This window comes from Bufo bufo, chromosome 3, assembly GCF_905171765.1.
Source record: "Bufo bufo chromosome 3, aBufBuf1.1, whole genome shotgun sequence".
In the NCBI taxonomy this organism is placed as follows: domain Eukaryota; kingdom Metazoa; phylum Chordata; class Amphibia; order Anura; family Bufonidae; genus Bufo; species Bufo bufo.
Genome location: NC_053391.1, coordinates 250,761,211 through 250,779,017, shown reverse-complemented (window position 1 = coordinate 250,779,017; position 17,807 = coordinate 250,761,211). Strand labels below are relative to the sequence as shown.

The 17,807-nt window shown below is 43.5% G+C and overlaps 1 protein-coding gene across 1 annotated transcript in view; it reads right to left on the bottom strand.

Moving 5' to 3' along the window:
- Positions 1 to 14,082: 14,082 nt before the first annotated feature.
- SLC6A17 (solute carrier family 6 member 17) overlaps positions 14,083 to 17,807 on the bottom strand; it is a 49,448-nt gene continuing 45,723 nt past the window's right edge. Inside the window, exon 11 of the mRNA XM_040422197.1 lies at positions 14,083 to 14,451. Within this exon, the coding sequence (XP_040278131.1) occupies positions 14,083 to 14,451 (369 nt within the window). The remainder of the gene's footprint in view (positions 14,452 to 17,807) is intronic.

The following is a 17,807-nucleotide window of genomic DNA, read 5'->3' as shown; positions in this document are numbered from 1 at the left end:
TGCACACGAACATTGTTTGTTTCCGTTCTGTAGCCCCGCAAAAAAAATAGAACATGTCCTATTCTTGTCCGTTTTAGGCATTGTTACAATGGATCCACAAAAAAAACGGATGGCATACGGATGTCATCCGTTGTTTTTTTTTTTGCGGACCGCAAAACACATACAGTCGTGTTCATGTAGCCTTAAGGCAGGTAGAATCCTTGGTAAATGTATCATGCGACTGAAATATTCGACACTTAGGCCTCATGCACACAAACGTATTTTCTTTCCGTGTCCGTTCAGGTTTTTTTTAGGTCCGTATGCGGAACCATTCATTTCAATGGGTTCGCAAAAAAAAAAAAAAAAGGAAGGTACTCCGTATGCATTCCATTTGTCCGTATTTCCATTCCGCAAAAAAATAGAACATGTCCTATTATTGTCTGCATTACGGACAAGGATAGTACTGTTCTCTTAGGAGCCAGCTGTTCTGTTCCGCAAAATAAGGAATGCACACGGACGTCATCCGTATTTTTTGCAGACCGCAAAATACTGAAAAAGCCATACGGTCATGTGCAAGAGGTCTAACTGCGTGTGCATACCGTTTCGTATGTCTGTTCCGCAAAGTAATAGAACATGTCCTATTATTGTCCGCATTACGGACAAGGATAGTACTGTTCCATTAGGGGCCAGCTGTTCCGTTCCGCAAAATACGGAATGCACACAGACGTCATCCGTATTTTTTGCGAACCCGTTTTTTGCGGACCGCAAAATAAATATGGCCGTGTGCATGAGGCCTAAGGCGGATCCTTAGGCCTCATGCACACGTTTGAGGTCTGCAAAAAATGGATCCACAGAAAATACGGATGACGTCCGTGTGCATTCTGCGACGGAACTGCTTGCCGGATCACTCTGCCGCAAGTGTGAAAGTAGCCTAATATAATGAACTCAGGAATGGAAGTAAGAGTTTTTCAGGAGACTATTAGGATAACCCCAGTCTACGGTACTTACCATCAATATTTTACCTCCATCTGTACAATTAGAAAAGCTTCTTAATTGCATGAAACCAATCTACTACTCATCGTATACGGTCAGGAAGGGCTGACTTTGCACTTGTGTATGCTTCTAATGAGAAGTTAGTATAGGGCAGTGGTGGGCAACCTTTTTTTTCAACTGAGCCAAATCTCGCCAAAACCACGATTGAAATTTATTTTGAGAGCCACATTTTTAAAACCGAAAATACATAGGATGGTACACTGTTTTTAGTTTCAATAAGTTTTTATTGAGAATATTGTGCATGCAAGTATCCACATAGGTCGGGTACTGTGGGACTCTTTGCACCGGCCCTGTCACGTGGACGTGACCAGAGCCTGTGCAAGGATTTTTTGGCAACACAAGCGAAGCTACATCTCGGTGACCCCCTTCTCCCACCGCCCCGCCCGCAGCTCACCTGGTCCTGGTTCTGTCTGCAGCAGCTGGCTTCTCCTCTGTGTGGTCCTGATATCTTCGATCTGGTTTGAGGACTGTACTTTTCGCCCTATAAGATGCACATAGGTTTTAGAGGAGTATAATCAGAAACAATATTTTCCATTATACCTCAGGTCAGACCACCAATCAGACCCCCAATGTTAATCATACCTCAGATCAGCCCCCTATATCAGCAGTCAGCACCACATCCATCATGCCCATGTCAGCCCCCATCCATCATGCCCCCATGTCAGCCGTCATGCCCCTATGTCAGCCGTCAGCCCCCCATGTCAGCACCCCATCTATCATGCCCATGTCAGCCGTCAGCACCCCATCCATCATGCCCATGTCAGCCGTCAGCACCCCATCCATCATGCCCATGTCAGCCGTCAGCACCCCATCCATCATGCCCATGTCAGCCGTCAGCACCCCATCATGCCCATGTCAGCCCCCATCCATCATTACCCCCCATGTCAGCCATCAGCCCCCCATGTCAGCCATCATGCCCCCCATGTCAGCCGTCAGCACCCCATCCATCATGCCCATGTCAGCTGTCAGCCCCCATCCATCATGCCCCCCATGTCAGCCGTCATGCCCCTATGTCAGCCGTCAGCACCCCATGTCAGCCGTCAGCCATCAGCCCCCCATGTCAGCACTCCATCCATCATGTCCATGTCAGCCGTCAGCCCCCATCCATCATGCCCCCCATGTCAGCCATCATGACCTTATGTCAGCCGTCAGCACCCAATGTCAGCACCCCATCCATCATGCCCATGTCAGCCGTCAGCACCCCATCTATCATGCCCATGTCAGCCATCAGCACCCCATCATGCCCATGTCAGCCCCCATCCATCATTACCCCCCATGTCAGCCATCAGCCCCCCATGTCAGCCATCATGCCCCCCATGTCAGCCGTCAGCACCCCATCCATCATGCCCATGTCAGCTGTCAGCCCCCATCCATCATGCCCCCCATGTCAGCCGTCATGCCCCTATGTCAGCCGTCAGCACCCCATGTCAGCCGTCAGCCATCAGCCCCCCATGTCAGCACTCCATCCATCATGTCCATGTCAGCCGTCAGCCCCCATCCATCATGCCCCCCATGTCAGCCATCATGACCTTATGTCAGCCGTCAGCCCCCCATGTCAGCACCCCATCCATCATGCCCATGTCAGCCGTCAGCACCCCATCCATCATGCCCATGTCAGCCGTCAGCACCCATCCATCATTACTCCCATGTCAGCCATCATGCCCCCCATGACAGCCGTCAGCCCCCATCCATTATGCTCCCTAATGGGGGACAATGTTGGAGTCTGCACCATCGGGGGGGTGACATGATGAGGGACAATGTTGAAGTCGGTACCTGATATATCACTGGGGTCTGGCTGGAGTGGGGTCGGTCTGGTCCTGGCTCCAATCTCAGCTGGCTCTGCCTTAAGGTGTCTTCTCCAGAGTCCAGACTAGAGTCCAGCAGGGTCGGCCAAGTTCCAACAAGTCGTGCCTCAGTGTTACTCTGTGACTGTGTTCTTCTGCTGCCAGCCTGGAGGGGCAGCTTTTACAGGTCATAGCAGACAGAGCAGCTCCGCCTCCTCGCCTCCCTCCGCCGCGGCCCCACTGACAGTCAGTGACGCCTCCTTTGGCCTGAGCGCCGCACGGCACACATGTAGGCAGGACAGCCGCAGGCTGCCGCCCCCGAGAGGAGGGAGGGGAGCGGGCGCCGGGCACACAGAACAGTGCTCCAGACTAAAAAAAAATTCCAAGTAGCCATTGGCTCCTGAACTGAAAAATTTAGGAGCCAAATCAAATTTTTAGTTGCCAAATCGAAACTGAATCAAAATTTTGGTATCGTGACAACGCTACGCCGATCAGATCGGCGTAGGGTTGTTTTGAAACCAAAATTTTGATTCGCTTTCGTCACCATAAAAAAGTATTGTGATACTCAATACCGTGCAAAAAAAAAAAAACAACAAAAAAAGCTGTGTGCATTTCGCATTTTATGAAACATTCGGCCCATAATAGAACAGTCCTATGCTATTTTTTGGGGTGACAAGGTGACTAAAAAGGCTATGTAATATGTTTATTTATTTATTGTTTATATATTTTATATGTAAAATTGGGAAAGGGGGGATTTAAACTTAATATTTTAAAGTACTTTCACATTAGCGTTTTTCATTTCCGGCACTGAGTTCCGTCACAGGGGCTCTATACCGGAAAATAACTGATCAGTTTTATCCCCATGCATTCTGAATGGAGAGTAATCCGTTCAGGATGCATCAGGATGTCTTCAGTTCAGTCATTTTGACTGATCAGGCAAAAGATAAAACCGTAGCATGCTACGGTTTTATCTCCGGCGAAAAAAAATGAAGATTTGCCTGAATGCCGGCTCCGGCATTTTTCCCCATAGGAATGTATTAGTGCTGGATCCGGCATTCAAAATACCGGAATGCACCCGCACTAAATCCGGACCCATTCACTTCTATGGGGCTGTGCACATGAGCGGTGATTTTCACACATCACTTGTGCGTTGCGTGAAAATCGCAGCATGCTCTGTTGTGCGTTTTTCGCGCAACGCAGGCCCCATAGAAGTTAATGGGGCTGTGTGAAAATCGCAAGCAAGTGCGATTTTCACGCATGGTTCCTAGGATGAAAGTCTATTCACTGTATTATTTTCCCTTATAACATGGTTATAAGGGAAAATAATAGCATTCTGAATACAGAATGCTTAGTACAAGGTCAATATAATAAACATTGGTGGCGCAGTGCGCCCCCCCATCACCCCAATATAATAAACATTGGTGGTGCAGTGCGCCCCCCTCAATATAATAAACATTGGTGGCGCAGTGCGCCCCCCCCCATCACCCCAATATAATAAACATTGGTGGCGCAGTGCGCCCCCCCTCAATATAATAAACATTGGTGGCGCAGTGCGCCCCCCCATCACCCCAATATAATAAACATTGGTGGCGCAGTGCGCCCCCCCTCAATATAATAAACATTGGTGGCGCAGTGCGCCCCCCCCATCACCCCAGTATAATAAACATTGGTGGCGCAGTGCGCCCCCCCCATCACCCCAATATAATAAACATTGGTGGCGCAGTGCGCCCCCCCAACACCCCAGTATAATAAACATTGGTGGCGCAGTGCGCCCCCCCCATCACCCCAATATAATAAACATTGGTGGCGCAGTGCGCCCCCCCTCAATATAATAAACATTGGTGGCGCAGTGGGCAGTGCCAATGAGGGTTAAAAAATAAAAAAATAATTAACTCACCTCCTCCAATTGATCGTCTCCTGTTCTTACTTCTTTCTAGTTTCTTCAGGACGCAGGACCTGTGGTGACATCACTGTGCTCATCACATGATCCATCACCATGGTAATGGGCCATGTGATGAGCTCAGTGACGTCACCACAGGTCCTGAAGAAACTAGAAAGAAGTAAGAACAGGAGACCGGCAGCTACCTGATCAACTGGAGGAGGTGAGTTAATTTTCTTTTATTATTTTTAACCCTCATTGGCACTTCCCACTGTGCCACCAACGTTTATTATACTGGGGGAGGGGGGGCGCACTGTGCCACCAACGTTTATTATACTGGGGGGGGGGGGGGCGCACTGTGCCACCAACGTTTATTATACTGGGGGGGGGGGTGGCGCACTGTGCCACCAACGTTTATTATACTGGGGGGGGGGGCACTGTGCCACCAACGTTTATTATACTGGGGGGGGGGGGCACTGTGCCACCAACGTTTCTTATACAAATACAGGAGGCGGGTGCCGGAATCAAATAGCCGGCACCCGACCTTTGTGACAGGGAGCTGCGATCAGCGGCAGTTAACCCCTCAGGTACCGCACCTGAAGGGTTAACTCAACTGCAGCGGATCGCAGCTCCCTGTCACAGAGGTCGGGTGCCGGCTATTTGATTCCGGCACCCGCCTCCTGTATTTGTATTAACAGGTCAGTTTTCTTCATTGGTGGCGCAGTGGCCACAGCCCCTCCCCTCCTCCTCCTGCCTCTTCTTATTGGCAGCGGCGGGGACAGCAGCAGCACAGGGGGGAGGGAGAGACTCCTCCTGCGCTGCTGAGAACGATCATCTCCTGTGCCCGCCGCTGTATTGAGCAGAGCTGCGGCGGCGGGTCTAGTCGCTAATGGCATCTGGAGCCCTGCAGAAGAGCCGCATTAAAGTGTGTAAAGAGCCGCATGTGGCTCGCGAGCCGCGGCTTGCCGACCACTGGTATAGGGGATACAGAACATGGTCATCATCAATGGTACCCAGCATGAACCCATTATCACCAATTGTTGAAATGGACCAGAAATGTCATGGGGCCTTCACACGATGTGGATTTTGTTGACTGAAAATCAGTTCCATTCATTTGAATGGGTTGGCAAGCACATGGATTTCTGCAAACCTTATTGAGGTGAATGGAACTGATTTTCAGTCGTGAAAAATTCTGCAACAAAATCTGCAGTGTGTGAAGTCGCCCTTAGGGTACTTCTACATGGAACGTATTTTGGTGTGGATTTGGATTTTTCACGGGAATAGATTTTTTTAGCAGCATGTGCTAAAATCTTATTAACTGTGCTGGTGCTCTCATATGCTGTGGATTTACCGCACACAAATCCGCAACAGCAAATCTGCAGCATATACACCACATCTAAATGTGCCCTTAGGTTACCTGCACATGGTGCTGGTTTACAAACAGAAAATGCGCACAGATTTCCCTGCGGTTTTCCGTGCGTTTCCACACAGCGCAAACAATGGACATGGTACGGATTTCAAAATCTGCACAGCAGGTCAATTTCCTCATGGAAGAAGAAGGAATAGTGTACATAAGATTTGTCTAATCTCATACACTTTGCTGGTACCATATTACGTTGCAGATTTTCCGCATGAAAAACCGCATTTAATCTGCATGCAAACGCATGATTTTTCTGTGCGGATTCTCGTGCAGAAAAAACACTGTGTAATACAGTACCAGCAAAGCGTATGAAATAGACAAAGCGGCAAGCGGATTTAGAAAGCCACAGCTTGTCAATTATGTTTGTGCTTTTTGGTGCAGATTTCACCCTTTGCAATGGATTCAGTCCTGATACTATGCGTTCGTTACACACATCACATCTGGGCGGAAAACTCACGTGTGAAAGAGCCTTTAGGGTGCCCTTACATGCTCGCAGACAAGCCGTGGGTACTGTAGGTGGATTACAGATAACTGCCACCCTGCACCTGTACTTGCCGTAGTTTCAAGTTGCAAGCAGAGGTGAAGCATGCCAATCAGCAGTAATCCACGTGTGGTATCCGCAGCTCGGCCACACGTGTAATAGTGCCCTTGATCATTTTAGGCTTCTCCTATTATTGCTTGTCCACAGCTCCACTGCTTTAACAGAAGCCTTACTGTCATCCAGAGTGACTTCAATGTACTGCAATATAATTATCATACTGCTGGTATATAGCAGTCTACAGTGCTGGTGAATATGTGCTCTCATTTATATTATTATTACATATCACTTATTATCACAGAGCTAAATCAGTAAATTGTACTTCTTTCCATCTATTTTATTTATTGCTATGTGGTTTTTGCTTCCCTTTATGTACAATTCTATCATATTATATACGTTATACTATTATTATGTTACAAACACCCAGTCTTTTCTGCCTTTCCTTACAGCTGGGCACAGTGGGGGTATATAGTTGTTTAGTAGGGAGTTTATAGTGGGGATCACAAATGTTCTCTTAGATGAGAACAATAACTTCTTATCCAGTTTCATTTGTGCTTCTAGTTTTCTTTTGATGTGCTATTTTAAAGCTATGTATTTTTAGGGCAGATTAGATATCGTCTGAGCTGCCCCGAGAGACTGATGAGGCATTATACTGAGCTCTGGAAATGCTTCTAATTGGCCCATTACATAGGACTGGCTCTCTCCCGGGCTATTAGCTGCATGCGTTTGCAGGAGATCAGGTGGCAAGGATGTGGCAAGGAGTATTATCTTTCAATAAGGTTTGGAGCAGGCTTTATTCAATTGATATCTGCGTTCTGCCTCTCTTTTGCTTTCAAAGAGGGATACATTCTACATGGCTCTAAAATATACAGGCACAGAGATTATTCTAACCATAACACACAGTGTTAACTAGCCCTATCGCTAGCTTAGAACTGGATACACATAGTAAGTGACACAAGGCAACAAGCAGTTCTGTAGAAGCTACGGTCACACCCAAGTCACTGAAAAAATAAAGATAAGTAATTTACAGTATACAGCAATATATACAACATATATGAATTAACTCACGAGTTACTGGAGACAAAATTTACAGACGTACAATATAATATACAATATAACAATATATATTAATTATACATTTAATTTTGAGTATGCGGTCCTACTAATGTAATGTCCTAGTGGGTATATTAATTATAATAGGAAAATATTCTGTTTACAGATATTAACATTTGGTACCAATCTCAAGGTTGACAGTCGATGGAAAGTCATTTCTTCTGCTTGTAAATAAATATACATTATGTGCGTACTGTAGACAGCACGTAAGCTTCGCGATGCAAAGCTGCCAGGGTATCTAACCTGACCCTGCATGCAACATCACTAAAAACAATACATACTGAATGGCACAAAATGTTGCCACTGCTTGCTGTAAGCTGACTAAAGTGACTTTAAAAATGACCTTTCAGCTCTTCTTACATGTCTGTTTTAGTAAATACCCATATTCTGCATAAAGAAAATCTAGAGCAGGCATCCTCAAACTGCGGCCCTCCAGCTGTTGCAAAACTACAACTCCCAGCGTGCCCGAACAGCCTACAGGTATCAGCCTACAGCAGGGCATTGTGGGAGTTGTAGCTTTACAACAGCTGGAGGGCCGCAGTTTGAGGATGCCTGGTCTGGAGCATCTTTTCTTAGAAGTCTAAGCAGTGTCATTCCCTTGGAAACTGCAGGAATCAACCCGTTAACATTCCCCTTGTCAATGGGAGGTGTTTCTATACATTGACAGTGCCAGACTGTGTACAGACATGACCTGTTTAAAAACGAAAATGGTAGTAGCCAGTGGTCAATTTATTCATACATTTCCAGGAGAAATAACAGAGGGATGGCTCAGCGCAGTGTTATAACATTTTATCGTGGGAAATACGCGTTTTTACTAAAACATATATACCAGGAGAACTGATAGAGTCTCTCTAAAAGAAGTAACAAAAAGTATTTTAAATACTGATTAAAGGGGCCTGTCAGGAAAATGGTGCCCGAACTGAAGACACAGTTAAATTGCGCTAGAGATCCTGAGTGCGGGGATGTAAAAATGTAATGACTTTAGTCTTTTCTTTGTAAGAACGCAGTTTCATTAAATTGCAGCACTGCACTTTGTGCTGGCGAGTACGAGTCCTATTTATTCCCGAGATGCATAGGCTACTTCTCCCTCAAACCACTCCCTGCATGTGATTCACAGATTTCTCCTTAGAGATCTCATAGAGAAAAACTCAATCACAGGCAACCTCCAACACCACCCCTTCCTCTGATTGACAGATTTCTCCCTATCGAGCTGACAGAAACTGTTAAATCCCAGGTAAACCCCCCTTACACAAGACCATGCCTGTGATTGACAGATTTCTCCCTATCACGCTGACAGAAACTGTTGAATCCCAGGTAAAGTCCCCTTACACCAGCCCCTGCCTGTGATTGACAGATTTCTCCCTATCGAGCTGACAGAGAGAAACTGTAGAATCCCAAGTACAGGCCCCTTACACCAGTCCCTGCCTGTGATTGACAGATTTCTCCCTATTGAGGTGACAAACTGTTTAAATCCCAGGTAAAGTCCCCTTACACCAGCCCCTGCCTGTGATTGACAGATTTCTCCCTATTGAGTTGACAGAAACTGCTGAATCCCAGGTAAAGTCCCCTTACACCAGCCCCTGCCTGTGATTGACAGATTTCCCCCTATCGAGCTGACAGAGAGAAACTGTTGAATCCCAAGTACAGTCCCCTTACACCAGCCCCTTTCTGTGATTGACAGATTTCTCCCTATTGAGCTGACAGAAACTGTTTAAATCCCAGGTAAAGTCCCCTTACACCAGCCCCTTTCTGTGATTGACAGATTTCTCCCTATTGAGCTGACAGAAACTGTTGAATCCCAGGTAAAGTCCCCTTACACCAGCCCCTGCCTGTGATTGACAGATTTCTCCCTATCGAGCTGACAGAGAGAAACTGTAGAATCCCAAGTGCAGGCCCCTTACACCAGTCCCTGCCTGTGATTGACAGATTTCTCCCTATTGAGCTGACAGAAACTGTTCGAATCCCAGGTAAAGTCCCCTTATACCAGCCCCTTTCTGTTATTGACAGATTTCTCCCTATTGAGCTGACAGAAACTGTTGAATCAAAGGTAAAGTCCCCTTACACAAGCCCCTTTCTGTGATTGACAATTTCTCTCCAACAGCTATATAAGAAGAAATCTGTCAATCACAGTCAGGGGTGGCATAGGGATGATTGCCAGCACAAAATACAGTGTGGGCAGATGATTATGTAACCTTGTTGGAGATAAGGTTTAAAATCATTATACCTTTACATCCATACAATCAGTGTCTCCAGAGCTATTAAACAATGTCCTCAGAATCTGGAACCATTTTCCTGCTGACAGGTTTCCCTTAAAATGTAATAGTTCTGCATTCCACAGTGCGTAATTTATATGGGCTACTAAAAAAGTAGGGACCCTGAGTTAAAATATTTCCATGCTAGTTAAAGTGCATATGTACCAGACAATAAAAAAGACAAGGAAAACAATAAAATGCATATTAGGCAAGGATTGTCCAATTGAACCAATTTAGCTTTTATGCTAATTTAGTCATTTTATATCTTTAAAGTGGTTGTCCAGTTTCCTATATTGTTGACATATCCTCAGGATAGGTCATAAATATCAGATCAGTGGGGGTCCGACTCCTGAGGTCATCAATATAGGAAACCGGACAACCCCTTTAAATAAAAAATGTGGGCGAGACTGATACCTTCTATGCTCCTTACTGCAGGACATCAGGGGTGGTGCATCACACAGGGATGATTCTCAGTGACATTTTATTAATCATTGTGTCATGAACCACCCCCTAAGGGCCTGCACTATGCAGGACACGGTGTATCAGTTCTGGATGGAATTGACATGCAAGGATAAATATGACGTTATGGGAAAGTTCTTTGAAAGATCTCCACTAATTATTTTTTTCATATTTGGACAACACATTTTTCAACAGGGTGATAAATTCAAACTGCTTGTAGTTGGGGAAAAAACTTCTAACTATTTAGGTGATCCTCTTTCCACCACTATGTGAAGAAGCTGGAAGATGTCCCCATAGTTTACAAAACAGATGCCCACTGTGCTTATCACAAGCCTCTGGAATATTATAGGGACCATGTCGTCTCATGGCGCAGAAGAAGCAGAATTACAGTGCAACCTCGGATAAAATGTGTCTTTTAGGACAGGTTCAACTGGTATACGTACACCAAAGGAGCGTACTGGCTTCAAAGGGTCATTAAGTATCTACTGCTGCTATACTACTTTAATCACTATTCTGCATTAGAAGAGAAATACATTTCATATCCTTAAATATGAAATTCTAGTTGATTTTTGCATAAGCCAATAAGTACTTGTAAACATTGTGCCATGATTGCCATACAGTATTCTAATATGTTAAATTAGGACAATTTTATACATTTAGAAATAGCTATTCATACGAAAACTCTGAAACAGCAAATATATAAGAGCATGGATTATGTGCTGAGATGTTTAAACCGAACTCAATAAAAACAAAGAAAAAAACATTACTGCCTTAAAACAGACGTACAGTATTTAGATATATTCCTGTGATGTCCTACCAGTAATCCTAGAACATACAGACACAGAGTAGTTAGTTGACAAAAGATAGCTTATATTCCAATCACATTCTTCCAGTATTCATTATAATTATTGGACAGCGAGCTCAGTTTGGGCCAGCACTATAAATTATTGCAATAATTCATAAAATATTAGCTTTAAAATCAAGCAAAAAGTTTTTCTAGGTTTGGTAACATTCACGTGTGTGTCTAGACTCTTGTTAAGGCCTCATGCACACAGACATATCAGACTTTTGTTCCTCCAAGAAAAGTCCTTGAAAAATCGTCAATTCTTGTGTCCATTTCGCTTCAATAGAAAAGGCTTTTCTTATCCACAAAAACTGACAAGAATAGGACCTATTGTGAGATTCTCCGATCGCGCACATGGATCAGTGAAAAAACACCAAAGTGTGCATAGTTCCATTGAACTATATGGGTCGCTGTGCTATCTCTTTTTTTAAAAACGGATCCCACATTGAAGAAAAATATTGTTGTGTGCATGAGCCCAAAAGGGGTATTCACATCTCAGACATTTATGGCATCCCCATGACATTTGTTAGTTTCAGGTCCAAGAAGTGGGAACCATGTCAACCCCCTGTCCCCATCCCGCTTGAATGCCGTGGCCAGGTAGGTGAGTGGGCTGTCCTACACTGTTTCTACCTATCACTGAAACAGTATTTGGGGGGTACTATCTCTCCTTGGGGAGAGCGCCTTAATCGACGTGAGGAGACATATAGGCCATACAGACTCCTCTGGAATTCTGGGAAGAAAGGGATGCAAATGAGCTCTTAACAAGCTCTGCCTCTAATGCCACCAGATGTAAGGCAGCTATCCTATAAGTCAATGTTTGACCCTTTAAATAAGCCTTGAGACATGACTTGGATATTAAATAAGCCAGCACCTCATCTGCAGAAGTATAAGCACAGGCTGCATCCAGACAGAACAGGGGTTGGAAGAAAGCCTAGCTTTAGAGATAGGTGCAGGTCCCAGTAGTAGAACTCACATTTACCAGATATTTATGGAATATCCTGGGATTGCCACTAATGCCTGAATGTGAGAGATGAAAATAATTATTTAAAGGGGTTTTCTAAGACTTTTCTACTGATGACCTATCCTCAGGATGGGCGTCCAACACCTGGAACCCCCGCTGACCACTGGTTTCAAATGGCACTAGTGCCCACAGTATCACCACAGCCTTCTCTCGGCTCACCAAGGACAGCAGTGGGATACATTGTATCGCATCTGTGCTTGGTATCATGCTCAGCCCCATTCACTTCTATGGGGCCGAGCTGTGCCTAGGGCCATGTGGCTGATGAACATGACGTCACATGGTCTAGGGAAAGCTGTGAGAAAGCCGCAGCACTACAGCAAGCACCGCTGCCTTCTCAAACAGCTGATCAGTGGGGGTCCCAGGTGTTAGACCCCAACCATATAGATACTGATAACCTATCTGGAGAATAGGTCATCATTAAAAAAAGTTTTCAAAACAGCACCTGCATCTGAATACATTTGTAACAGTGTGCAATGAAAAATATGGTATGGCTGCTGAGTTATTCAATTAAATCTATCTGTATAGCGCCACCTGCTGTTTGCTTTTTTCCTAATTTCTCTGTCCACCTTGCTGAGATGGATGCACACGCTCAGTTCCATCCTTTAAATGCCACCAGCTGCAGCAGACAGGACATGTCCCCTCAGAAAGAACACACTCCCTGAGCTGGCAGCTTGAAATAAATCTAGCAGAGCAATTGGAGCAATGAATTGGGCGATCTATGGATCCATGTGAGGTACAGCGCTGGTTCTAGCTTTGTTAGAAAGAGACTGCCATGTACTATATGATGTCTGATTTTCATTTTCAGTAAAACTGTCATCAGATAGAATGTGGACCAATATTTTTCTGTTGGATTCTGACAGAAAACACTTATACGGAGGTGTAAACAGGGGGAACAGTAAGCCCATAGAGTTAGATTATGGGTTTTCTATTATGGCTTTGTTTATACCACTATACGCTCTGCTACAGTATATGTGCATGAGGCCTTATAGTAACTCTTCTTTCTGTTAGACGTACCACCTTTTAATTTGATATTTCTATATTTTAAAAAGTGTTTAACCTCACTTTGTATCCTTATACTTTGTATAATTTGCTTTTTAAACATTATTAAAAATGGAAGTATCTAAATTTATGAGGAAATTACAAATATCAAATATTGACCAGTAGCGATAAATCAAAATCAATAGGAATATGATTGAGATCATTTCATTTTATGCATTATTGTTATCATTTTAAAAACTCCAAAGTATAAAAATAATATATTTTCTTTGTGTTATATTTTCAGCCTTCAGCTATTCAGACCTTTTACTCAGGTTGTGCTCATAAATTATACAGGTTATCGGATCCTGCGAGTGTGCTTGGTAGGAATGTGCAAATATTTCCAATAATTTAGCTGCGGGTAAAACATAAGTTATAGCTGATAAGGTATCATACCTGTGTATTAATGGAATGTATGCAGTGCTGTACACCCTCTATTGTGGCGGGATGTAGAAATTCACAAAGCAGAAGCAAATTTGTCTGAAGTCCATGATTTGAAGAACACTTCAATACAGATAACAATTTTTGATGTAGTTGAAAAGCTTAAGTTGTGTCGAGGTGAAACACCCATATCTGCTTTTTAGACACAAGCAATCCATTACTTTGTTCGAATTTTGCAGGGAAGTGTTTAAGAAAGTGCTATAATTTACAAAACATAATGTTAATTGCATTGGACAATATGGTGGGATAAGCCACAGAGAAGGATCACGATTCGGATTCAGGAGTGGTTGCCATTAGATATCCACTTCCATACCGTCCATTTGATGCTCCACCCAAATCCAAAGGAGAAGCATTTTCTGGGCCCAAGTACGAGCGATGGGTTGGCATTGGAGATGGGGCCTCACTAGGCACTTTACTCAGGATAAAGCGAGTTTCGTCATTATCTTCCAAATTGGAGATATCTTTCATCATACGACCTTTCTTGTAGGACACTAACAATCTATTGGAGCCATCGGGTATCAGTTGAAATTGCCAGAGAATGAAGACGAGAGGCACTGGAAGGATTGCTAATATTATGAGACAAATCAATAATGACAAAGCCCATGGGGGATACAACAGATATTGTTCTTCAGCCTGGAAAGAAAAATAGTATGGTGATATTATACCCCAGAGCCAATCCATTGCAGTAGAAAAACCTACCATAATAACCAGGCAAGCAGCAATCATTGCTTAATGTGCCTCCAGCCAAAAATCTAACTTGACTGAATCCTGCGCAGTAAATATATATTATAGCATACTCGTCTGTTTTCTGCCTGTCTCATGCCTTTAATGACACAAACATAGAACGCTTTTATCCAGATGACTGGTTAATTAGATTTGTGCTGAAATCTTTTAATTAAGGCTGAGTTCACATCGCTGTTTAGCTTTCCATTCTTCTGATCCGTCAGCATCAGTTATGATCAGTTTGTGTCTGTTCCGTCAGAGATCAGTTATTTTTAAAGGGGAAAAAGGTCCTGCATGCTGATACTTTTTCTTCTGAATAAACACTAATAGAGAAGTATATGTAACCTATTGTACAAACTCCCAAAAATCAATAAATGCCAACAATAACCCCCAAAAAAGGGCAAAAGGGAGATAAAACGTAACTTTTACTTATGCTGGGTAAAATGATTACACTGCACAAAAAGACATACAAAACACAAAATCAAGCGAATCATGTACTGGATAGTCACCCAGATTGTAGCAAAACCAGGAGGTATCACAGGGCCCAATAAATACAATAGAGAGAGAAAAATTAGAATGATCTCACCAATTTCTGTATTTTCTACATAAGACAAGAGCCACCCGCCTGTATACCTGTTCCGTAGCCAAGAGTATAAGAGCCACCCGTTTGTATGCCTGCATCATATCCATGGAAGCACATCGGGGCACCATATGAACTTCGAGAATCTCTCCAACAGTCATTGGAATTTGTTGTTTGACCTACATCCTTTGAATCCCACCAGGCGTCTAGATTGGTGAGATCATTCAAATTTTTCTCTCTCTCTATTGTATTTAATGGGCCCTGTGATACCTCATGGTTTTGCTACAATCTGGGTGACTATCCAGTACATGATTCACTTGATTTTGTGTTTTGTATGTCTTTTTGGTGCAGTGTAATAATTTTACCCAGCATAAGTGGGTGGTTATTGGAGGGTTATTGTAGGCATTTATTACTTTTTCTTCTGGCAAAAATAACATGATCTCTAACGGAACTGACACAAACTGATCATAACTCATGCTAAAAAAAACGGATCAGTTATTTTTAACTACAAACTGATGCTAACTGAGCACAACTAATGCTCAAAATAAAGGATCCGTTTTTTTTTCTTCTGTTCTGGCGGATCAGAAGAAGGCAAAGCTAAACAGTGAAGTGAACCTGGCTTAGGGTACTTTCACACTAGCGTTTTTGTTTTCCGGTATTGAGTTCCGTCACAGGAGCTCAATACCGGAAAAAAACTGATCAGTTTTATCCTAATGCATTCTGAATGGAGAGCATTCCGTTCAGGATGCATCAGTTCAGTCCCTCTTACGTTTTTTGGATGGAGGAAATAGCGCAGCATGCTGCAGTTTTCTCTCCGGCCAAAAATACTGAACACTTGCCAGATTTCTGGATCCGGCATTAATTTACATTGAAGCGTATTAGTGCCGGATCCAGCATTAAGTGTTCCGCCATGCGCATGCGCAGACCTTTAAAAATGCAAATCATTTTTATACCGGATCCGTTTTTCCGGATGACACCGGAGAGACGGATCCGGTATTTCAATGCATTTGTCAGACGGATCCACAATCATACATAAATTGGCATCGCAGCTTTTTAGCATATGATTAGTTAAGCAGATTCTTGTCTGCAACTGCATTGTTATTGTTTTGCTCCTAAAATTCTACATTTTAATTTTTATCTTTTGTTAATCCATCTTTGGCTTTCAACACTGCCTGAATCCTTCTGGACATGCTCTCGATCAGATTCAAGTATGTCTCGACCAAAATATGTTCCCAGGTCTCTGCTACACGTTCCCAATGTGCAATGTTGGTGCACACTGGCTGACCTACTTGGGTACGAATAGAGTTCTTTTTCCAACTCTATCTACAAGTGTTCGATTGCGCTGAGGTCTGGGACTGTGGGGGCCAATACAGCATCTCTACTTCATTTTCATTGAACCATTTCTTCGCCAATCTCAACGTATGCTTCGGGTCATTGTCCTGCTGGAACACTATGTCATCCTTTTCATGCCCATAGTACTCGAGTGTACAAAAGTAATTAGTCTTGTACTCACATAAAGATCAACATTGAGACCACCATCGATCCTGGTCAAGTATCCAACATCTTTGGCTGTGAAACAACCACTTATCAGACTTTCTCCAACGAACTTGACAGTTTCTTCAATTTCTCGTTCCATTAGCCCCCTTTTCCCTTGTTTCTTCCAGACCCATTTGCACTCATCAGAGCCCGGTCTACTGACTTTCGTCTCATCGCTCGAAATCGCCCATTTCCGATTTTCTACTGCCCGCACTATTATGACGATATTGAATTCAAGGCTTCTTTTTCCGGCCACCAATCCAGACTTGTGTAATGCGGGTCACACGGTGCTTGCATAGACATCTGTGATCTCACTATCACGAAGCATACAAGCCACCTCCACTGCCATGTCGCGCCAGAACTGACAGACGTTGCGATGAGCTGACTTGATATTTTTTCCTGGGTGTCCTCCTATTGGCTTTGGAATCAATGGACAGACTTCATTTTGTATTCTTCCAACTGTCATGGCGCTCACATAATGCAGTTAGGGAATTTTCTTGGCTGAGATACTGCTACCGATGATCTAGATGATGCAGTTTCTTTTTTCTTGGGAAATTTTCTTCATGACTGCTCTGTGATTAGAACCAGTGACCTTTTACTTGTGAATCAACTTAATAACACACTGACTATTAGGGAATGTCAGAAAAAAGTTGGAACAATTAGAAACACTGTTCCACCACCAGGAGCAAAACAGTAACATTGTAGTTACATGACAAGAATCTGCATAACTGATCATATGCTAAATAGCTGCAAGTTCAATTTATGTATAAGATAGCCAAGATGATTGTCTATAACATGATAGGAGTCTCATAAGCTGTAGTCAAAGTCAAAAGTTCAAAACATTGAAACTTTAGCTCATCCGTGTATATTTAAAGGAAAAAGCAAATCTTTTTTCGTTTAAAGTGTGCTTGATTTGTTTATCAATTCAGTACAGGACAAATTAATCCCATTATTAATTTATCAGGGTAACCATGTTGTACCAAGTGTAACTTTAAAACAAGGGCTTGTCTATTATAATCCTCATCTCTTTTATTCATCCTCCTTAATCTTGGGACTTCTTGCACACTTAAAGTCACCCTAGGCAGGAGTAACTATATGGAAACTAAGAATAAAGACTGGCTCTCCTATGTGATTCCTAGGGTTAGTTATA